The sequence below is a fragment of the Panthera onca genome, chromosome A3, assembly GCF_046562875.1.
Source record: "Panthera onca isolate mPanOnc1 chromosome A3, mPanOnc1 haplotype 2, whole genome shotgun sequence".
In the NCBI taxonomy this organism is placed as follows: Eukaryota; Metazoa; Chordata; class Mammalia; order Carnivora; family Felidae; genus Panthera; species Panthera onca.
Window position 1 is genome coordinate 78,678,545 of NC_138341.1, and position 24,798 is coordinate 78,703,342.

General features: G+C 38.6%; 1 protein-coding gene across 8 annotated transcripts in view; it reads left to right on the forward strand.

Annotated features, from left to right (window-relative positions):
• VWA3B (von Willebrand factor A domain containing 3B) overlaps positions 1 to 24,798 on the forward strand; it is a 204,978-nt gene that overhangs the window by 136,628 nt on the left and 43,552 nt on the right. For 7 of the 8 annotated variants that reach the window (XM_060608050.3, XM_081795290.1, XM_060608041.3 and 4 more), the window contains 5 exons: positions 5,295 to 5,411; positions 6,210 to 6,297; positions 6,389 to 6,536; positions 18,728 to 18,846; positions 24,211 to 24,261. In XM_060608050.3, coding sequence (XP_060464033.3) covers positions 5,295 to 5,411; positions 6,210 to 6,297; positions 6,389 to 6,536; positions 18,728 to 18,846; positions 24,211 to 24,261 — 523 coding nt within the window. The remainder of the gene's footprint in view (positions 1 to 5,294; positions 5,412 to 6,209; positions 6,298 to 6,388; positions 6,537 to 18,727; positions 18,847 to 24,210; positions 24,262 to 24,798) is intronic. The other variant, XM_060608044.3, reaches the window with a different exon arrangement.

The window sequence follows — 24,798 nt, forward strand, 5'->3', positions numbered from 1 at the left end:
TGATTACAGCTTTGTAGTAGAGGCTAATGTATGGGATTGTGATGCCTCCTGCTTTGGTCTTCTTCTTCAAAATTACTTTGGCTATTCAGGGCCTGTTGTGGTTCCATACAAATTTTAAGATTGCTTGTTCTATCTTTGAGAAGAATGCTGGTGCAATTTTGATTGGGATTGCACTGAATGTGTAGATAGCTTTGGATAGTATTGACATTTTAACAATATTTATTCTTCCAATCCATGAGCATGGAATGTTTTTCCATTTCTTTATATCTACTTCAATTTCCTTCATAAGCTATCTATAGTTTTCAGCATACAGATCTTTTACATCTTTGGTTAGGTTTATTCCTAGGTATTTTATGCTTCTTGGTGCAATTGTGAATGGGATCAGTTTCTTTATTTGTCTTTCTGTTGCTTCATTATTAGTGTATAAGAATGCAACTGATTTCAGTACATTGATTTTGTATCCTGTGATTTTGCTGAATTCATTTATCAGTTCTAGCAGATTTTTGGTGGAGTCTATCGGGTTTTCCATGTATAATATCATGTCATCTGCAAAAAGTGAAAGCTTGATTTCGTCATTGCCAATTTTGATGCCTTTGATTTCCTTTTGTTGTCCAATTGCTGATGGTAGCACTTCCAACACTATGTTAAACAACAGCGGTGAGAGTGGACATCCCTGTCATGTTCCTGATTTCAAGGAGAAAGCTCTCAGTTTTTCACCATTGAGGATGATATTAGCTGTGGGCTTTTCATAAATGGCTTTTATGATGTTTAAGTATGTTCCTTATATCCTGACTTTCTCGAGGGTTTTTATTAAGAAAGGATGCTGAATTTTGTCAAATGCTTTTTCTGCATCGATTGACAGGATCATATGGTTTTCATCTTTTTTTTTTTATTAATGTGATGTATCACAATGATTGATTTGCAAATATTGAACCAGCCCTGCAGCCCAGGAATGAATCCGACTTGATCATGGTGAAGAATTCTTTTTATATGCTGTTGAATTTTATTTGCTAGTATCTTATTGAGAATTTTTGCATCCATATTCATCAGGGATATTGACCTGTAGTTCCCTGTTTTTTGCTGGGTCCCTGTCTGGTTTAGGAATCAAAGTAATGCTGGCTTCATAGAATGAGTCTGGAAGTTTTCCTTCCCTTTCTATTTTCTGGAACAGCTTGAGAAGGATAGGTATTATCTCTGCTTTAATTGTCTGGTAGAATTCCCCTGGGAAGCCATCTGGTCCTGGACTCTTATTTGTTGGGAGATTTTTGATAACTGATTCAATTTCTTCGCTGGTTATGGTCTGTTCAAGCTTTCTATTTCTTCCTGTTTGAGTTTTGGAAGTGGGGTGCTTAGGAATTTGTCCATTTCTTCCAGGTTGTCCAATTTGTTGGCATATAATTTTTCATAGTATTCCCTGATAATTGCTTGTATTTCTGAGGGATTGGTTATAATAATTGCATTTTCATTCATGATTTTATTTATTTGGGTCATCTCCCTTTTCTTTTTGAGAAACTTGGCTAGAGGTTTATCAATTTTGTTTATTTTTTCAAAAAACCAACTCTTGGTTTCATTGATCTGCTCTACAGTTTTTTTAGATTCTATATTGTTTATTTCTGCTCTGATCTTTATTATTTCTTCTTCTGCTGGGTTTGGAGTGTCTTTGCTATTCTGCTTCTATTTCCTTTAGGTGTGCTGTTAGATTTTGTATTTGGGATTTTTCTTATTTCTTGAGATAGGCCTGGATTGCAATGTGTTTTCCTCTCAGGACTGCCTTTGCTGCATCCCAAAGCATTTGGATTGTTGTATTTTCATTTTCACTTGTTTCCATATATTTTTTAATTTCTTCTCTAATTGCCTGGTTGACCCATTCATTCTTTAGTAGGGTGTCTTTAACCTCCATGCTTTTGAAGATTTTCCAGACTTTCCTGTGGTTGACTTCAAGCTTCATAGCATTGTGGTCTGAAAGTATGCATGGTATGATTTCAATTCTTTTATACTTATGAAGGGCTGTTTTGTGACCCAGTATGTGATCTATCTTGGAGAATGTTCCATGTGCACTAGAGAAGAAAGTATATTCTGTTGCTTTGGGATGCAGAGTTCTAAATATATCTGTCAAGTCCATCTGATCCAATGTATAGGGCCCTTGTTTCTTTATTGGTCCTGTGTCTAGATGATCTATCCATTGTTGTAAGTGGAGTATTAAAGTCTCCTGAAGTTACCACATTCTTATCAATAAGGTTGCTTATGTTTGTGATTAATTGTTTTATATATTTGGGGGCTCCTGTATTTGGTGCATAGACATTTATAGTTGTTAGCTCTTCCTGATGGATAGACCCTGTAATTATTATATAATGCCCTTCTTCATCTCTTGTTACAGCCTTTAATTTAAAGTCTAGTTTGTCTGATATAAGTATGGCTGCTCCAGCTTTCTTTTGACTTCCAGTAGCATGCTGGATAGTTCTCCATCCCCTCACTTACAATCTGAAGGTGTCCTCAGGTCTAAAATGAGTCTCTTGTAGACAGCAAATAGATGGGTCTTGTTTTTTTATCCATTCTGATACCCTATGTCTTTTGGTTGGAGTATTTAGTCCATTTACATTCAGTGTTATTATAGGAAGATATGGGTTTAGAGTCCTTGTGATGTCTGTAGGTTTCATGCTTATAGTGATGTCTCTGGTGCTTTGTGGTCCTTGCAACGTTTCACTCACAGAATCCCCCTTAGGATCTCTTGTAGGTCTGATTTAGTGGTGATGAATTCCTTCAGTTTTTGTTTGTTTGGGAAGACCTTTGTCTCTCCTTCTATTCTGAATGACAGACTTGCTGGATAAAGGATTCTCGGCTGCATATTTTTTCTGTTCATCACATTGAAGATTTTCTGCCATTCCTTTCTGGCCTGCCAAGTTTCAGTAGATAGATCTGCCACTAGTCTTATCGGGCTCCCTTTATATGTTAGAGCGTGTTTATCCCTAGCTGCTTTCAGAATTTTCTGTTTATCCTTGTATTTTGCCAGTTTCACTATGATATGTTGTGCAGAAGATCGATTCAAGTTACGGCTGAAGGGAGTTCTCTGTGCCTCTTAGATTTGAATGCCTTTTTCCTTCCCCAGATCAGGGAAGTTCTCAGCTATGATTTGTTCAAGTACACCTTCAGCCCCTTTCTCTCTCTCTTCCTCTTCTGGAATTCATATTATACGGGTATTATTCCATTTCATTGCATCACTTAGTTCTCTAATGCTCCCCTCATACTCCTGGATTTTTATCTTTTTCTCAGCTTCCTCTTTTTCCATAATTTTATCTTCTAATTCACCTATTCTCTCCTTTGCCTCTTTAATCCGAGCTGTGGTCGCCTCCATTTTATTTTGCACCTCATTTGTAGCATTTTTTAGCTCCTCCTGACTGTTTCTTAGTCCCTTGATCTCTGTAGCAATAAAAATATCTGCTGTCCTCTATACTTTTTTCAAGCCCAGCAATTAATTTTATGACTACTATTCTAAATTCTTGTTCCATTACATTGCTTAAATCATTTTTGATCAATTTGTTTCATTTCATTCAATTCGTTTTGATCAAATTCGTTTGATCAGCAGGACAAGGTGAGCCCAGTATCCTCCTACACCACCATCTTCCCCTAATTATATCCACAATCTGATCTTAAAATGGGCAAAGGACCTGAACATACTTCCAAAAGAAAACATACACATGAAAAGACAACAGACACATGAAACACACACATGAAAAGACAACAGACACATGAAACAGACACAGATACTCTGCATCACTAATCATCAGGGATATGTAAATCAAAACAACAGTAAGATATCACCTTACACTTGTCAAAATAGCTAAAATCAAAATGACAAGAAATAACAGTGTTGGTGAGAATGTGGATAAAAGGGAGCCCTCATACACTGTTGGTAGGAATGTAAATTTGTACAACTACTATAGAAAACAGTATAGTATAGTGGTTTCCCCCAAAAAATTAAAAATAGAAATACCATATGACCCAATAATTACACTGGGGACTTACTCAAACAAAATGAAAACACTAATCCAAAAACATAGATAAATGCACTCTGTTTATTTCAGCATTATTTACAAGAGCCAAGATATGGAAGCAACCTAAATGTCCATCAATAGAAAAATGGATAATGAAGATGTCACACACACACACACACACACACACACACACACACACACACACAGAGGAATATTGCACAGACATAAAAAAGGATGAGATCATGTCATTTGTGGCAACATGGATGAAGCTAGAGGGTATTATACTAAATGAAATAAGTCAGACTGAGAAAGACAAATACCATGATTTCACTCATATGTGGAATCTTTTTAAAAAAATCAAAACAACAACAAAAAGCAGCAGCAGACCTGTAAACACAGAGAACAAACTGATGGTTGCCAGAGAGAAGGAGGGTAGGAGCTGGGCAAAATGGGTGATTCTGTCTCCTTCTCTCTTCGCCCCTCTCCCACTCACGCTCTGTCTCTGTCTCTCAAAAATAAATAAATAAACATTAAAAAAATTTAAAAAAAACAAGGGCATGTTTCACTCATGAATACTTCATAAAGGCTTGGTACTTGTACCTCCAAATTGTGAAATACAGACCACACTTACAATTAATGCAGTTTCTATAATCACATATGAAAAATAATCAAGATGTCTTAGTACAGGCTCATTACCTTGTACATAACACACTGACTAAATGTCTATATTTGATAAGTATCTATTTGCTAGTTAAAGGGCTGCAAATGTGAATAGGGTGAGGTATCACTCCCAAGATTATGTTATGTTGACCTTAAGCCAAGGTTGTCTAGGAGAGCCCGGTAATACTCACAGGTGTTCTTAAAAGCAGGAGCTTTTTTCCAGCTGGTGACAGAAAAGAAAGTCAGAGAGACTTGAAGCATGAGGGGAATTCAATGTGCCATTGCTGGCTTGAAAATAGAGGTGCCACGTGAGTAGTAATGCAGGTGCTTAGGGAGCTGAGAGGCCCCCCAAGAGCCAGCAAGGAAACAAGGACCTCAGTCCCACAACTGCAAAGAAATAAACTCTGCCAACAGCTTGAATGAGCTTGGACGCAGATCTCTCTCAAAGAGGGATAGAGCTTCAGCTCAGATAAGTGGCAAAATCCTTTACCTCAGCATTGAGTTGGTGGCAGAACTGTTCTCTGAGGTTTGGGAGACTGAACTTGTATTCATTTTTTGAGGATCCAAGGAAATGGTTGCGTCTAATAAAATATCTTCTTTTGTCCCAAATTCCTTTAATCCCTTTCCCTTTGATACCAACAGAATCAACAAAAACCAGCCTGCTCAGAAGCCAGATGTCCACCCACAAGAGCTCAGCTTGCAGTGAGAGGACGGATGACCTTTCTAGTTTCAGCAGCTGGAACACTCCAGGTGACAGAGGCAAGCCAGAGAGGGTCTCTATGTCAGGAAGCCCAGGGTGGCCTTCCTTTGCCCACTGTGTCTGTTCCTAAAGAGCTGGGTGTAGATACATTTTGATGACAGTGGGGACAAATCATTTTTAAGTGGATTAGGATCGATTCCTATTCAGGGACTCCTTGTAAATCAGGTCAACCTGCTGGAGTAAATTAGATTTTCTTATACTAACACTCCCAAACACTCCTTCTTCTAGATGTTGCTGACTCAACTAGCTAATATTTGTTTTCATTTATAAATCCAAGTTTATATAAGGATATATATTAACAACCCCAAATATTAATTGAAAGTTTGTACCTACAACTAAACAGGATCTAATAGGAGTTTTGGTTTTCCATACAGAGTTGAGGAACCACAAAGCAAACAATTAGAAACTAAAATGTTGATGAAGCTTCTTTTGTATAATTTGGGGGGAGTCTAATGAGGGCAACACTGAACAATCAATGGTTACTGGCATTCTCATTCAACATTTTAAAAATGTATTTTCTGGGGAATGAGAGAATGAATGTCTCATTCTTCCTGGAGAGAGATCTGAATGGATATGGGATGAAGTAGGTAAGCAAAACAATAGGGCCATTTGTATCTATGCATTGGTCTTTAGTGTTATTGTAAATGAATCTTGCCTGAGAACCCACTATGACAGGTCAGTATTCTCTGAAATATGATTCATTTATTAGCCTTCAGTCACAACTGAACTCTGAGATAAGAACAATCCTTTTGCATTTTGGTAAAAAAATTATACAACTGTCATTTCTCTTTCCACAGAAATGAGTGTCCTGTTGATAAATGAGTATCCAGATGGCATATCATTAGAAAGATTGAGTCAAGAAGAAAGCCAGGTTCATGGCCAAGAGTGAGTACTTTAATTTTCCAGGACAGTTGTGTTATGTTTTTGTTTATTACAAGCTTTAAGCATCATAGTTTTGTTGTCTTATTTCTTCAAGTATGTCTTCCGAAAACTGGCTCAAAACTCATGGCTTGGTTGCCAAGAAACTCACCATCATGGATGCCTTGTCACTGACAGCGGTCCCTCACACCCCCACCTACATTCCCATTCTGGACAAGTATGTTGTTTCCAAGGTCTTTGATGAGGTAAAACTGTTTTTCTCTGTGTCCCTGCCTGATGTATTTTTCATTTCCAGTTCAAATAAAAAGTAGCCCACTTCGGTCTTGTACAGTTGTAAGAGAAATGTATTTCAGCCATTGAAAAGAAAAGTGTTTGTAAAGATAGTAAAAAGGAGAGAGGAAAGCTCTTAAGCATTTTTGTTTTTAAGCTGAGAAGAAATTGGCCTTTTTCATGACTGGCTGCTGGTGGGTGGCAGTGTGGAGCTGCAGAAATGTTTGAAAAGCATCTCAGAGTCATGAGTCAGGAGTGAACATCATCCAGTATCAAAGGACTGGGAGAATTTGTGAGAGATTATGTCCTTTGCTTACCTTCTGTTCCTAAATATAGTGCATCTTTTCCATCATAAAAGTCTCCAAAAGAAAAAGAGAGAGAAAGAGGGAAGGAGGGAGAGAGAGAGACTGAGAGAGACTGAGAGTGAGCCAGAGCAAAGAACCGTAAGAGAGTGACAGCCGTGTCTTGGAAGGGGAAAAAGCAGTAGGAGGGCATGGAAGGGTTAAACGTGGAGGACAGCCAAATAAATACTGAAGAGTTCCCCTTGAATTGGGCAACCAGAAAGCTCTTGCCCTTGGCAAGAACAGATCTAGCTGAACAGCTAGACTGTTCAAGGATGAGGAACACACAAAAAGCAAGGATATGAAGATCAAACCCCAGTGCTTCTGGACAAATACAGTGTTAGCTAATGACTTAAATAGGAACATATCAGGCTTTATGGGCACTAAATGGGAATAGTATCCTTAAAAGATCTTATCTCATGTTGAAATATTTATAGAATAAATGTAGGGTGCTTGGGATTTGTTTCCAAATCATTGGGATAGTGGGAGTAGTTGGGGGAAGAGAAAATAGATAAAACAATATTGGCTGTGAGTTGATAATTGTTAAATTTTCATAAGAAGAATATTGAGTTAGGGGAAGCTCATTCTACTATTCTGTCTGCTTGCTTTTTTTTTTTTTTTTTACATAGTTTCAATTTTCCATCATAAAAATTTGAAAAAAGCAAAGGCAGGAAAACTTTTTTAAAAAGGCTTTATCTAACTGGTCTTGATATATTTGGAAGAAGCAGAGAAATTGGTGAATTTTTTCTATTAGTCACATTTAAGACATTATGCCCATGGAGTTCAACGTGCATCCTGGTTTGACACAACCAGTGGTTTTTGCTCTGGAGGTTGTTTGTGATTTATCCTACATTCCTAATGACTGTACCTCACGGTGAGTGGTTCTGTCCCTGGCTGAGACCTTGTGACTGGCAGGTTCTATTTGTACCTCCACTGAACTCTAAACCGATTAGATAACAACATATCCCTTGAACTTGACTTCTTCCAGAAGCAACAGAGAGAAACGGAAACTGATTTATTTCTTCTAGGAAGTTTGGTGGCAGCTTCCCCTATTTTGTGCATTTATTTTCTTAATATTCTTTTTTAGTGTTTATTTTTTTGAGAGAGGGAGAGAGAGAGAGCAAGCAAGGGAGGGGCAGAGAAAGAGGGAGACACAGAATCTGAAGCAGGCTCCAGGCTCTGAGCTGTCAGCACGCAGGGCTGACAGATGCAGGGCTCAGAGCCAGATGCAGGGCTCAAACCCACAAATCGTGAAATTGTGACCTGAGCTGAAGTCAGACGCTTAACCAACTGAGCCACCCAGGCACCCCTTTTTATTAATATTCTTGAGTTTTATTTGGAATAAGATGTATTTAGTGAACTGCCCTGAGAAGTAGAATTTTCTTGTGCTTATCATGTCTCTTTCTAAGCCTCCCAATAACCTGAAACTTGGAAAAGTACATTTCTCAAAAAAACAAATATGGTAACAGTAGTGAAGTATAAGCATAAAATCAAAGGAAGAAACCATGAGGGAAAGATTTATAGATTGAATACAGAAAAATGTTATATTACATAAAAACATGTAAATAAAATGAAAGAGCTCAGAATAATATTTGTAACATATACAACAAAAAGTTATAGGAGTAATGTCTTAAATATATTTTTGTGTGTGCATCCATATAAATCAGTGTGTGTGTGTGTGTGTGTGTGTGTGTATGTGTGAGCACATGAGTGCATATAAATCAGTGTTTTGTTGTTCTGTGTACACATACACATGCACATGTATTCATACCATAAAGGAATAAAAAAATGGTAAATACCTCAGTGGAGAGTCTGGAGAGGGCGGGGAGTCAAAACCACGTTCAAAAATATTTCTTACTGGTAACCAAATATATGTGTTTAGAAAAAATACAAATTGATAAGCCAATTAGACAACTCCCCTACCACCACCATCAAATTTGTAAGATTAAAAAAGTACTAATAAACAAAAATACTAATGAACAGTGATGGAAAAGATAGGATGAAATTGGAACTTTTATATCCTACTGGATATTCTAGATTTATACTGGAGTATAAATTGTTTCAGCCTTGGCAGTACACTCAGAGGTGTTAAAAGCATATAGTCTTCCCTCCACCAAATCCATATTTAGATATTTCATAATCAGAAATACTAATACATATATTCAAAGAATAGTTAGCACTGCCTTATATCTAACATTGAGGACCCTAGAAGCAACCTAAATATCTAAACATCTGTATCATGGAATGTCATACTTTCATTAAATATCCTATTTCCCCAGAATAAGAAATGACGTGGGGAAAATCTCTCAACATAGTTAATGCTAAATGATAAAATCAGGCACAAATCTTCACATATAGCATGTAAATTTGGTTACATGTAAGTATGATGTAAGACGTGGCACTCTTTCTCCCTCCTTTTCTCTTTTACCAAAATGTTAATAGTGTTTATCTGAGTCATGAGATTATTGGAGGCTTGGGGGTCTTGTTTATGTACTTTCTAATTATTGTTGTAGTGCTTTTAACTCTGAATATGTATTAATGATACACTGAAAAAAAAGTAAAGAAAAACAGACCTATAACAAATGATAAAATGGTGAAATATAAAGGGAACTTAATTTTTTACTAACTTATTTTTTTATTTTTATTTGCTAAGTAACATATGAATACATTCTCAGTAGGGAATGAGCATATAGAAGTCTTTAAAGGAAAACATGGAAACTTCTTTCTCAACTCCTCTCATCTAGGAAGGAAACCCTCTGAGTAGTTTGGTGAATGTCTTTCCAATTCTTTTTCTACACACAAACTCATATATGTACATATGTATACCTAACATATACATATGCATAACAATTTTAGTAAACATAAATGAGGTGATATATGGATTTGCCATTTTTATCTTTTATAAATTATCTTTTATAAAAATTATCTTCTAAAAATTAAGATCTTAGAGACCTTTACACATGTGTAGATATGGGTCTCATTCTTACTAGTTTCAAGGTTATTCTCCAATGTTACTTTTATTTCATGTGCACAACATAGTGATTTGACAGCTCTGTAAGTGACGCTGTGCTCAGCCCAAGTGTAACACCATCTGTCACCATCCAATGCTATTATAGTACCATTGACTATATTCCCTATGCTGTATATTTCATCCCCAGTTCTTTCCCATTATTAATGGGCATTTACACTGTATCCTTCTTTTCCGTATCACAAACAATCCTGTGACAGATTTCCTTGCACATAGATTTTGGGGCACAGGTACAAATCTCTCTTTGGGATAGCTTCTGTAAAGTGGTATTGCTGGACCCAAAGGGTGCATACATTTAAATTTTTGACAGATGAAACCAAATCACCCTTGAAATAAATGTTACATTTCTAGTAGTTACAGTGACAGCCTTTTTTCTGAGAGGAACTCTATATAATATCTCTTGATAAACATTTGCTCTACAAGTATAGAAATGCTTTGAAAACCCTGAAAATAGTATACAGACATAAAATCTTATTCAACCTATCCTCTCCTCACTGGTTCATATTCTGAAGAAATAAACATAGCAATTCATGTAATAATAATATACCTACTCTGAGACTGTCATGGGATTAAAAGAAGTAATGCACATAATAGACTGCACTTAGCAGGCACTCAATAAACATTGGCTTTTATTACAAAAATATTTCACAAATATTACATGCCTACTATATGCAGACCCTGAGCTGGTCTCTAGAATATAGCTAAACAAGACAACCAATATTCTTACCCAAATACAGCTTACCATCTCATGGAGGAAATAGTAGTTAAAATAAGTTCTAGTTAAATGTGACAAGTGGGAAGTACTGAAGTCAAGATGCAAGAGGGGTCCCTAACCCAGTTTCCATTGTCAAAGAGGCTTCACCCTTGGATGTGAGAGTTCAGAGCCTGGAGCAGAAAAGGAGTTATGAGGTGATGAAGTGGGGAGGGATATCCTAAGTAGTGAGAGAGCAGGTGGCAAAGTCTCAGGGTGAGAGAAAGTTTGTCATTCCAAAGAAAGTTTGGTGTTAACACTCGTAAAGGAAGGGCCTTGATTAAGAGTTTGGAATATCAACCTGAGGACAACCAAAAGGTTTCTAGCAGAAGAGAGAGAAGATAAAGTTTGGGCTTTAGCTGCAATATGCAGAAAAGTTGGAGAGGTTTGAGGCTGGGAAGGTAAGGGTTGGTCAGGAGGCAAGGCCTGGGTGATTGTGACCCAGGTGGCAACAATGGCAGTGAATCCAAGGCTATTTTTTCTCTTTTTAAAATTTTTTTTAAAAAAACTTTTAAAATTTTTATAGAGAGATAAAGAGAGTGTGAGCAGGGGAGAGGAGAGAGAGAGAATCTCAAGCAGCTCCATGACCAGGGCAGAGCCTGACACAGGGCTGCATCCCATGACCCTGGGATCATGACCTGAGCCGAAATCAACAGTTGCTTAACTGAGCTACCCAGGTGCCGAAATCAACAGTTGGATGCTCAACATACTGAACCATCCCAGCACTCCCAAGGCTATTTTTGAAGTCAGCTAAGTAGGATTAAACCATGTAGGGCTGAGAAAGAGAAAAATATGAAGTGATTTCCAAGAAGGAAAAACTGGAAGAGTAGTGAGGATCCTGTTCTTTAGGAGAGCATTCTAGTCTTCTGACTCTAGAAAACAAAGTCAAGGGATGAGGATCAACATTTTTCAGTTGCCTTCCACCATGGACACTTGTGCTTGGTACCTTTTGTGGCAATGTAGACATTTGTGCTTGGTGCCTTTTGCAGCAACGTAAATTCTCATCACAGACCTGTGAGTAAGTAGCACACTACCCAGCATGCTTACCTTCTTCCATTTTTTATTTATTTATTTTTTTAACATTTATTTATTTTTGAGACAGAGAGAGACAGAGCATGAGCAGGGGAGGGTCAGAGAGAGAGGGAGACACAGAATCCGAAACAGGCTCTAGGCTCTGAGCTGTCAGCCCAGAGCCCGATGCGGGGCTCAAACTCATGGACCGCGAGGTCATGACCTGAGCCAAAGTCAGACGCCCAACCAACTGAGCTACCCAGGCGCCCCACCTTCTTCCATTTTTAATGGTAAGAGCAAGAATTATGATGATGATAGAAATATACTGCAGTAAATTGCAATTTCACTCTCAAAGCACACTTTTATTCCTTAATATTTTCTCTGGCTGGAAGAGACCCTCACTTATAAATAGGAAGAATAGGAAAACAATAATCTAAAAATATGTCTCCCTTAGTGGGACAAAAAAAGTAGACAAAAAAGTAGAATGGAGCTGAAAAGGAAACATGAATCTTAACCCACTTCATTAAGAATTTTAATTGACTCCTACTCCTACGTTGTGTGTATGGCCACATCTGTCTGGGCCGAATTGTAAAGCAGAGTTTGGCTTTGTCCCCAGCTCTTTGTTTCATTCATGACTTATATATGGACTCTTTCTTCTTCTGGAACACAATGCTACTTTGGTTTTCAATGTTTCCTGGACCAGCATCAAATCTGTCACCTTGGAAATGAAGTACTGAGCAGAGAGGTTGCCCTAGCAACTCTTCATTACAAGATACTAACTGGCACTTATGGTTTCCAACGGACCAGATAATTTTACCTTAGCTCTTTCAAAAAGATTAGTTCTTCACCAAGTCATATACCAAATAAAACTGTTTTAGTTATTTGACAAATCTGGAATTGAAAGCTCTTTATTGCCAATTGCTTCAGAAAAAAAACCCAAATAATTTGGGAACATTAATCTATCATTGGAAAGTTTACATTATCATCATCAACATCATGATGTCTTTAACAGCTTCCCATCAAGGCTTTCCTCCTTTGCCCTAATCTGGGTTCATTACGCGCATAGTTCTGTGGTCAGATACCCTGGACTTGCACACTAGCTCTGTCATTTACTCCTGACAGGTCATGGCACAATCCCATTAATATAGTACATGAGGAGCCCTCACACTAGGTACTGAGTGAAGCATTTGATATCAACAAAGTATCTATCTAAAAATTAGAGCAACTTAGTGAAGTTACTGTTCATCTCATCATTTAGGTGATGAAGCTAAGTGCAAAGAGGTTAGGGATGCTGTGAAGGACAGGCATTTTGTTGCTTTCAAATGTAGTAACATTGAACATAATGCAATTATATATTGATAGAAAGGCTTATCTTAATTAAAAATTTAAAAGGACAGTTATTGCAAAAGCTAAATATATTCACTATGTCTAAAAATTAGAAAATACAGATAAGTGAAAAAGAAGGAAACAGTAGAGTCATATTTCCACCACTGATGAATCACTTGGTGGTTGTCAGACCAGACCTTTTTATCTACCTATATATCCTTTATTCTCTGTGTTTGTTTTACCAAAATGAAGTCAAACTCAATGTACAGATTTGTGCCTTCATTTTTACTCAGCAGTCTACAGTGAACATTATTCCAAGTCAACAAGTTTTAATCTACTATGCCAATTAAAATGCTCACTACATTGAAAAAAAATACCTTTTATTTTCTAAAAGTTTAGATGAAAGATGTGAGACATAATCTACCCTGTAGTAAGTAACATATTGTCATGGGTTTATGAGTGATCTTGTTGACACACTGCTTCTTTGCCAGTTAATTCTGTGGTCCTGCTTTCCTTTGTTCTTTGGAGACTGGAGATGTTCCAGTTTGAAAGCAGACGTTTAAGCTTCTACACTCAGCATTTTGTGCAACTGCACTGTCTAAAAAGCCACTGCGTCTGCGTTCAGAGTTACCCATGCAGGATTTGCATGGCTTTTGGGTTTTCATTACACATGTCCCATCAGACCTCTCCTTGGCCAATCTGGCAGCAAGCTCTGGGATATTTGTTGGAAGAACTGATTTAGTTGGGAAAAAAATGAAATTAGTGAATTCAGTCAGGGTTGAACAATAAATATATAAACACACAATTTCATACTGTTTTCTCATTTTCAAAATGTGGGATTACTGATAAACCCAGAACGTTGTCGGGAGGAATTCTAACCTGTAGTATGACTTTAACAACTAATAGCTGTTCGTACAGTTCTGTATTCTGCTTTCCTCATTTAGCATATGTTATGAACATATTCTCTTGTAATGACCATATTTGGATTAATTTTAAATGGTTGTACCAATATTCAATAATATGAATTACTACAACTTGTTTAATTATTCCCCACATTGCACAGTTTACTTGGAATTTTTTTTAATATATAAAATTTATTGTCAAATTAGTTTCCATACAACACCCAGTGCTCATCCCAAAAGATGCCCTCTTCAATGCCCATCACCTACCCTTCCCTCCCTCCCACACCCCATCAGCCCTCGGTTTGTTCTCAGTTTTTAAGAGGAATTTTTTAAATGTTTATTTATTGTTGAGAGAGAGAGAGAGAGCACAAGCAGGGGGGGTGGGCAGAGAGAGAGGAAGACACAGAATCTGAAGCAGGCTCCAGCCTCTGAGCTGTCAGTACAGAGCCTGATGTGGGGGCTCAAACTCACAAACAGTGAGATCATGATCTGAACTAAAGTCGGACATTCAACCGACTGAGCCACCCAGTCACCCCTACTTGGAATTTTAAGAGTGCCTATTTACCTATATTTTTGTTATCACTTAAAAGCAATACACTTAAAAAAATTGCCAATTGTTCTGTGAAAATAGTATTTCATTTTAATTTTCTATTTTCTTGTTTCAGAATAGTTTTCTTATGTAAGCTAAATCTCTTAAAATCTTCTTCACATTATTCATGTTTCTAGCAAATATCTCTTTAAAAATAGCAAGTTACACTTATCCTGTGCCTTAATTACTAAGAATTCAAATTTGGTGGAATCCAGACTTCATTATGTTTTACAATATAGATAAACTTAAAATTTTTTTTGAGCCTTGGCCATTATTTTATTTATAGTTTCAGTCTTTCAGATATTCAATAAATGGTTACTTTGTACATGTATTATGGAGAAAACTAGGGTTTTTTTTAAAGAAATAAAGAACTGAAGAGTTTAGTGGAGAGGAAAGCCATATAGGAAAACCTGCAGTTCAATGTATATATCTATACAGGGATTGGATGAGAAAATATGTAGAGAGTACTTAGTGCTTGGCAGAGAGTAAAGGATAAACACTATCACCGTTATTGACAACATTATTCTTTTTTTTAATGTTTATTTATTTTTGAGAGAGAGAGAGAGAGAGCAAGAGTGAGTGGGGGTGGGGGAAGTCAGAGAGAAAGGGAGGCACAGAATCCAATGCAGGCTCCAGGCTCTGGGCTATCAGCACAGAGCCTGACGTGGGGCTCGAACCCACAGACTGTGAGATCATGCTGAACTAAAAGTCAGGCACTTACCCAACTGAGCCATTGACAAAATTAGGTTGCTTATGGGTTTTCTCTGGTCTAACAGTGGGAAAAATTCTAACAGAATTGGCCGGAATTGACTGTCCATGTATTGACCCACTCTCTTTCTCTCTCTCTCTCTGCCTCCCTCCCTGCCCGCCCCCCAGTCCTTCTCTCTCTCTTTCTCTCTTCCTTTCCCTCCCTTTCTCATAGTTAAAATTTTCTCACACAGTGAGTGATTATTTTAATACCAATTTGGTAAGACTTCTTTTAGGTTACTCTCAGGAGAATTGAAGTAATACCATGAGGCTCTCTTTTGTTATCAAATATTATCCAAGAGGTTCTCTTGATTTGCATTATGAGAGGTAATAAGTAAACCATTTTCAAAGGTGGTGTGGTCAGGTTTCATTCTCTTTCAAACAGATCTGTCAATTTCTCTGTCCTCCCCACATGCTTCCTTGCAGAAGCTGGGCGGGCATGGTTCTGATCCCTCAAATCCTGTGAGAATGCCCCTTATGACCTCATCGTCACACTGCAATTTGACATCATAAAGAGAATATCCCATAGGACCTCCACGTGACCACCATGTTGTAAAAACTAAGACCACAGATTTAAGGTGTGGAGTATGATTTTGTCTTTCCCTAAATCTGCATGCAGAAAGGAATGAGAGTGGGTGCACACGAGCCAAATTTGAACTACCGCCACACTGAAGTACATGATGGCCATGCAAGGCATGAGATCCAAAACCACAAAAGAGGGAAGTAGAACATTAATATAAGTTATCATGTTGCTAAATATTTTGTGGTGTTGGTCTGCAGTTGAGCCATATGTTGGCACTCTTGGAGAGCTATTTATAGACTTCTAAAGGGATATTTTTTCCAGGGATGATAAAAATGTAAAGGTCTTTCATTTTGTTGAGATCGATTTTTTTTTCCTCTGAAAGTTTTTGTGATATGTAGCTCTGTTTAGAGAGTTGTGGTTTTGGGGGGGGGGTTGTTTTTGTTTTTGCTTCTTTTTGTGTTTTGTTTTTTTTTTTTTTTTTTTCATTTCCGCAAGCTTCAGTCAGTGTTCAAAGTCTAGTCGACTCACCTTTTAACCCACTGTTCTGGCCCCTTTCCTTTGACAAAGGTTGTACTGAATTCATGTGTCTGACAAGCAGTGAGGTTTGACTTTGCAGCTCTTAACTTTATCTCTTTCTCCTTAGTTTTCTGCATCTTTGCCTTTTATCTTGTTTGTTTTGGTCTTGATGTTTAAATTTCAAAATTAATAGTCTTCTGTTTCAATGTCCATTTTTTCCAAGATTAATTCTATTCCTTAAAATATTCTTTTCCCCATCCATTTCTTCTTATATGTTTTTGTACTTTTATATGACAGTTACTTCTTTGAATAACCTAACAATTATTAATTTTAATTATAATTAATATGAAGTCCAGATGGCTCATGGAATTAATTTCTTCTCTAAATTGACTTTCTGATTATTGATTTTCTCAGCTATCATTTTTGCATGTTTTCATTGTATATTTTAGAATTTTAGTACAGTGGCTCATTTTAACAAGATTTTTTTTTATCTTTTTTTTTCCTCTCTCCTTCTGTTTTGCAGTTGCCTAAATCCATCCCCTGACTCCCTTAATTGGCATTTAGAGCTCTTGTTCCACAGTGATACTGGCATGTGATAGATTCAGAGGGTGGCTTGGTTTAGTTCTGGGTGGTGAGGCTACATCACTGCCCTCTCTCACTTGGCAGAGCCTTCTTCCAGGGGTCAGAGACCCTCATACCAGCACTGGCTTCAGGCACTGAGCCTGCCTTGGGCCCTCATCCTACAGAACACTCATAGTCCTGCTTGCTCTCCAGGAACCGTGTTCCCATGCCATCTTTGGACACAGAGTCAACAAGTCCACAACTTTAGCCCTGCTCACTTGTTCACAGTTCTGGTCAACTTTTCTATCTAGAAATTTATCAACCATGCATCTGACCTTTTTTTCTTTCCTTCTGTTGTATGCATTTTTTCTTAATAACAACAATACTATTTTTGTGTGATTTTGGATGCAAGAGGGAACATAAAAGCATGAACTATATCATCTTGATTGAAAGTAAAGATTTACTTCTCAAAAGCAATTCCCCACATTTTCAAAATGCCTACATGCTGCATATGGTTGGAATAATATATAATTCTGAAACAATATTATAGCTTGGTATTCTGTTATTTAGACTTTTTGTTTAAATATTAAGATATGAGATATACCTTTTTATGAACATATATTTATTCATTTATCAACAAATATTTGTTGAAGGCACACTATGTGCCAGGCACTGTTCTAGGGCAATAGGAATGCAGTAGTGAATAAAACAAAATTTCTACTCTGATGGAGTTTACATTCTACTAAGGAGATATAAGTAATATGCAAACAGGTAAATAGATGAATATATACCATTATAGGTACTATTAAGATGGCATTGAATCATAGGCATCCCCAAACTCAGAAGCAAGCACCAAGTGCAGACAGAAAGACTAGAAAGGAGACTTCTCTTTTTGGTATTCCGCTGTTCTTCCTGAATATGATCACTAAGCTTCTCTATTTGACATTTATAAGAATATCTTATAAATTGACAAGGAAAATGGTCAACAGATGTTAACTATAATCATATGTTTTCAAGAGAAAATCAAATGTAAAATAAATATATGAAAAAGATGTTTAGCCCAAGTAGTAATTTACAAAGTAGCAACAAGGGGAACCTTTTTCTTAAAAATTGCTCACTCTCATCAATTTGACAGGGGCTTATGAAGATAATGCTTGATTCTGGCTAGAGTTTCATGAAACAGTTGTTTTGTGTGTGTGGTGGTGGTAATTTTAAAAATATATAGTTTGGGGTGCCTGGGTGTCTCAGTTGGTTGGGCATCCGACTTCAGCTCAGGTCATGAACTCACGGTTCGTGACTTTGAACCCCGGTTTGGGCTCTCTGCTGACAGCTCAGAGCCTGGAGCCTGCTTCGGATTCTGTGTCTCCCTCTCTCTGTGCCCCTCCCCGACTCACATTCTGTCTCTCTTTCTCTCAAAAATACAGATTAAAGAAAAAAAAAATTTTTTTAATAAATAAATAATAAAAATATATAGTTTGGGGGCACCTAGTGGCTCATTCAGTTAAATATCTGACTTTTGATTTCAGCTCAGATCATGATCTCATGGTTTGTGAGTTACAGCCCTGTGTCACACTCTGCACTGTGACAGTGTAGAGCCTGCTTGGGATTCTCTTTCTTCCTTCTCCCACTCTCACTCTCTCTCTCAAAAACAAACTTTAAAAAAAATCCTATCTATATATCTATAGTTTTAAAATTATAAAAATGTTAGCAATGATATCTCTGATTCTTTTCTTTATGATTTTCTGTATTCTCTAATTTTTCTATAATTATATTGATTTTATAGTCAGAAAAACATACTTTATGGCTGTGTAGATCATTTTTGAAGGTGTTAACCTATCAAATGACACTTTCCTTTGGTATTTGGTGTGTAGGTGTTCCCTCTGGCACATGTGTGCAATGACACAAATAAGATGATGTTAATTAACCCCCAAGGAGTCAAGCTCAATATCTACAAGCAAAAAGTGGAACAGGCAATTAAGAGCTATGAAAAGTGAGTATCATTCCTGGCTGCTCTTTAATGACTGTGGGATTTGTTTGTTTTGGCTTGTTTTCTCTTGTTTTAGCTTACATTTTTAATTTTTTATTTATTTTTATTTTTTTTAATGTTTGTTTATTTTTGAGAGAGAGAGAGAGAGAGAGCACAAGAGGGGGAGGGGCAGAGAGAAAAGGTGACATGGAATCTGAAGCAGGCTCCAGGCTCCAAGCTGTCAGCATAGAGCCTGACGCGAGGCTTGAACTCACGAAAACACGAGATCATGACCTGAGCCTAAGTCGGATGCTTAACCGACTGAGCCATCCAGGTGCCCCTAGCTTAGATTTTTAAAAATCTGGAGCAGCTATTTAATAATCGCCCATAAGGAAGATCAATAGTAGCATCCACAAACATAGGTGCTTCCTATTTGCCAAGCACTGCGTTAAGTACATTACCTGAATAAATCCAACAGAGTTTTAAAGAAACCATCCTCTCTCTCCAAAAGCTATAGAAATCTCATGTTTCCATGAGATCTTTAAAGCTTTCCTGTTAGCAAAGTGCATTTGATCATTTTCTGCACCTAACGTTTTGTAAAGTGAATAATAAAACTTCACAATAATGAGATAATGGAGATAATACGTGTCTCCTACTATATAAACCATTTCTTACCAAGCTCAGGAAGATGATCAAGTTGGCTCGAGTGAAAGTTATACTCTTAAATAGTCCCTGTGTTACTGCTGACATGGGGCCTTATTTCACAAGGGCCGAAGCCTGGTCTCACCCCTTACCTAACTCCATGGTCACCTTCCATCCCACTCCCAGCACTTTATTGATCCTTTGTGCATAGCACATAAACTTTGAGCATGCCCAGCTTCTCTAGGCAGGCCTTTTCATGGTTCTAGAAGCTGTGCAGCTGGGTTTTCACTTACTGCCATGTGAGTGGGAGAAATGAAATAAAGTACATGAAAGTTAATGACATGTCCTAGCCAGCATATGCTGGTCTGTTGTCATTTTGCACTGTGCTAAGTGTGTGTTCAAAAGAAGCATAAAGTCTGACTCCTGCCATGTGGGGTACACAATCCAGTCCAGAGGCTGGCCTCTCCCTACTGTGCCCATCACAGGCCTCTGCAAATCTCCTTTCACTGGAGACTTCTTCTGCCCTCACCTAAGAATGGAGGATGGCTTACATGAGTTCTTCATTTGCCTCCAGCCTCCTCAGGACTTCTCTTTTCCACCCTTCGTGTCTCTTGCAGACAGCATGGACTATGCCAAGGCTCATTCTTCTCCGTGGGCCTGAGGCCCTGCTCTGTAGATCCCCCCCTCCACCTCTGCTGTAAAAGAGGGGCTGCCCCTCTTCTCCTCCTCTCCCCCTGTGCCAGGCAGTCCTTCCCTTGCCTCCCAGCAATGCTGCCCCTCTTCCCATCCCCCGGCTGGTCTCTTTCCTTCCTGTCTTGCCTAAGCTCTAGTGGCCCTCCTCTGAGAGCCCTTTCCAAGATGACTCCACCACCCACCCTGCATGTGGCCCTTAGAGGGCTCACAGCTTCTGCACAGGCCTGTCTCCCCACTGCAAGGACGTCAGCTTCCAAGGGCAAGGGCTTAGCAGCCTTACTCTCCCCCCTTGTCCCCTCTCCCTAGCAGGTGTTGCTATGTATTGTATTTGGTAATGTATTTGGCTGCTGGAATTTAATTTGAATTTGATCTAATTCACATTTAGTTATTAAAATTCATCAAATTCAGTTATTTAAAGTATAATACAATAATGTCATTCATATTATAATTGAATTTGCTTGATTCAGTCAAATATTTGAGTTCTAGAATCCCCTGGTCTGTGAAAGCCTGGTGCAGGGCCATAAGCTAGGGCTTTGATGTCCCAATTCTGGGTTTCATTCTTGGTTCAGACATCTACTTGGCAGGTCAAGTAACAGTTGCTGGCTTTAGGTTCCTTCTTTATAAAATCTACCTCACAGGGTGGCTGTGAGGGTTATGTAAATTATATATAAAAAACAATTAATGATAATACTTCCTCCTTTAATTCCCTGAATCTGTTAATCCTATTATATACTGAGTGTAATAGTCACATAGCTCCTCCCTGTGCACTGACATTTTCCCTTTCTGGGAGACAAGAATCCCTCCTTCCCTAATAGCAAAACCAAAATGCAGACATAGTGATTTGTCCCACTCTTACTTCCAATGAGTGAATCTGGAAAAGCCTTTTAGTACCCCCCAGAGAAATGTTACACTATATTGTTATTATTAATAATAACATTAATTTTAATATGGTTAATTTTATTTAAAATTCAATATCATTGAATTAATGTGACATTAATGTAATATTTACATTAAATGAATTTTTTATTATTATTTAATAATTAATACTAACATTAATATTACACAGATACAGAACAAAACTTCCTGATCTTTCACATTCAGTAGTATTTAAGGATTTTATTGGCATAAGTGTCAATCCCCTTTTCCATCTTGTGTGACCTTTCTAAAGATACACATAATTAAGGAAACTTGGTTTACTCCCACCCCATCCCAATTTCCTTTCACAAGTAAGCCAAATATAACCCTAAATTTGTTTGATTAGTGATGACCAGACAATTGAGAAGCTCACAGCCCTTTGGCCAAAATAGGGACATAAACTAGCTATTTTGGTCACACTTAGTGGCTATATGTGGGAGTCCTTCTGTTTCAATATTTTAAAAATTGAGGGGCACCTGGGTGGCTCAATTGGTTAAGCATCCAACTTCAGCTAAGGTCATGATCTCACGGTTTGTGAGTTCAAGCTCGGCATCAGGCTCTGTGCTGACAGCTCGGAGCCTGGAGCCTGCTTCAGATTCTGTGTCTCCCTTTCTCTCTGCCTCTCCTCCACTCACACTCTGTGTCTCTCTCAAAAATAAATAAACATTAAAAAAAAATTTTTTTAAAGAATTGAGATAGCAATTTTTGTGTGTCTGAATATAAACTTTGAATGAAGATTGCCAGAACTGGCTGGCTTCTGGGGTGATTTTTCTGCAGCTTTTTGATTTTGAGTATAAGGTCAAGGTTTTGGCCCTCAGACCCACAGGAGAAGCATCAGTTCTAACCTGGCTGTGGGAACATGCTTAGTAACCTCTTTCTAAGACCTCCAAGATGCTCGGCCTGCTGGTTAGACTGCTGAAGTGTCATTAGTTACAAGTTGCTTTGCAAATGAGTCAATTCTTGGCACAAGGTGATTTGTCAACTAGAGATATAGAGAGCTAGTGAATGCAAGCCGTCAACCAAGTTTCACCCTCCTAAAACAAGAGGAAAACTGTGGTTAGTAAAATCCCTGAATGAAGGGGCTGGGCCAGCATCAGAGAGGTCCTCATGTCCGTGCCCTCTCAGCATCTTGCAGGGACAGCCCTCATCCCACACCCTCAGTGGCTTTTCCACTGTCACCTGGCCAGTCAGTGGAGCCTCGATTGACACACTCTCAGTTGCACTCAGTTCATGCCCACACACTTTTTCTGCCCTGTGTGCTTTGAAGTATTTCAGTATAGATGGAAAATAGGGAAATAACAGAAGTTATGTAAGTGTGCTCTTAGAAAAGTATTTTCTAAAGGATTGATTTAAAATTAGCGGGATGTGCTAGCTAATTGGGCCCCACTCACTAAGGGTTTCTCAGTTTCCAAGCCTTGCCCATCTTCAGAACCTGGAGGGAATAATCACAGTTATTCCTGGTCACTTTATATGTACATCTCAATCCTCCCAGCACCAAAGTAGGTGGTGTTATCCTTGTTTCAACAATAAGAAAACAGAATTTCAAAAAGTTACATAACACAGAATCACACAGCAGCAAAGTAGAGGCACCGAGATTTGAACCTAGACCCATGTAGCTACAAAGCCCTTGTCTTCACTCCCAGCCTCCTTAATACACTGCCTCTACTTTCAAGGTCTAGATTTAAGGGGATTTTTAAATGAAGTTGTGTTTTTGTTTTTGTTTTCAGAGAAGCGTACACACACAAACCAAAAATGCATCCTATGAGTCCTTTGAACAAATCTTAGAAGCCCCGCTTACCAACATACGGACCATGGAATTAAAGAAACCTAATTTCCAAATAGGCCCCAAAGAACCAACAACATCCAAGTGAGACAGAAGCACTGAGCTGGCTTATTTCCCGTTTCCTGACTGTTTGTATCACTTAACAGAGCATTTAGCCGCATCAGACAGGTTCTATGTGCTGTGCACATGCTGGCTCATTGAGCCCTCACAGCAACTCTAGGAACAAGGTACTATTATTATCCACATTCTACAGAGAAGTTGGCTGCTGGCCCAAGGTCTCACAGCCAATAAGAGGAGAAAGCTAACTGAGCTTTGGGACCAGGCAGTCTGGCTCCAGAGCCTCTGCTATTCACCGCACGCCAGACGCGCTTTCCCATGGTCTCACCAGGCTCATGGAGGGAAATCAGGCAGGGTAACACCACCCAGAGTGTTCTCAGAGTCCTGTGCCTCTGACACTGGGTCCATTGGTTGGAGAATGCCTCCCGGAGAGGAGCAGGATTTTCCCACCTCATTTTATTGAAGCTTTGTTTTTCATGGACCCCTAGCTCACTGCCCTTGGAGCCAGTGTTTTTTGCCCTGCACTTCAGGAGGCTTACCTTGAGTGATGATGTAGTGGTACAGAATTAGGTGTACAGGATGGGGCTAGAACCTCTGAAAGAAGCAGCCCTGATTCATAACAAGAACAGAAGCTGTGACGACCCCATAGAAACCACTGGCGTCAGCCTCCTCCTTTCCTGTTGGGTTGACATTGCCTCTCCACAAACATATTCAGGGATGAGCTTCAGAAAGTTTCAGCACTGCCACTGCCCACCAGCCATGATGAATGAGCAGGACACCTCATCTGCTTGCCCCTCCCAGTGGCCTCGTTTGGAAAACAAGTTGGTCAGGCTGGTTGATCTCTAAAATGTGTCCTGATCTATTATTTCTGACCCCTTTAGCCCCCTTTGCTCTGAAAATCCAGGTAGAAGAATATCTATAGAAGGTAAACTAAGGGCACAGTTATACTCTTCCATAGGAAGAAAAACAACAAGTGTTTAGAGACCCCTTCGTGCCAAGAAAATCACAGCCCTTTTGTTTACTGCCATTTCTTAGCCTGGGTTTCACCTGATTCAGTGGAGACCTGTGCCCTCCTTTAGTATTTAACACAACTGCTACAAAGCCATGAGGCTTCTGCAGTGATGCCAAGGAAGGGAGATACTCCCATCCAATATCTTTAAGCAAATGGCAGTGGCATGGTCCAATGGATGCGTCACTTGGCTTGGGAGCTTCCTGCTGTGCCCTTCAGAGCCTGGGGTCAACCTTGTGCCATGAAATGAAAGTACTGCTACTAACTAATCATTGATTTTTTTAAACAGGCGCTTGAATAAAATTGTTTGGCAAGCGTTATCTCAAGAGGAAAAAGAAAAGTAAGCCAGTTCCTCTTTACTTTCTTTTTTTATTTTGGTGAAAGTCATATAACCTACAATTAACTGTTTTAAAGTGTACAGTCAGTGGTATTTATTCAAAATGTACAACCACCCCCCTCCCTTATCACCTCAGAAGAAACACCTTCTACCTATTATGTAATCCTTCCCCAAACCTCTCTCCCCCTCTGGTAACCACTAGTCTGCTTTCTGTCTCTGTGCATTTGCCTGTTCTGGGTAGTTCATAAGAAAGGGATCATACAACATGTGACATTTCATGTCTGGCTTCTTTCACTTAGTTTTGTAAAAACGATGTTTCCCAGTTGCAGCATGCATAGTATTTCATTTCCTTTTATGCTTCTGCATTGATCCATTATGTATATACCAGCTATTTATCCATTGGTGGCTATTCGGGTTGTTTCCACTTTGGGGCTACTAAGGACAAGGCTACCATATACATTCATGTAGAAGTTGCTTTGTGGACATATGCTTGCATTTCTCTTGGGAACATATCTAGGGGTGGATTTTCTGGGTCACAGG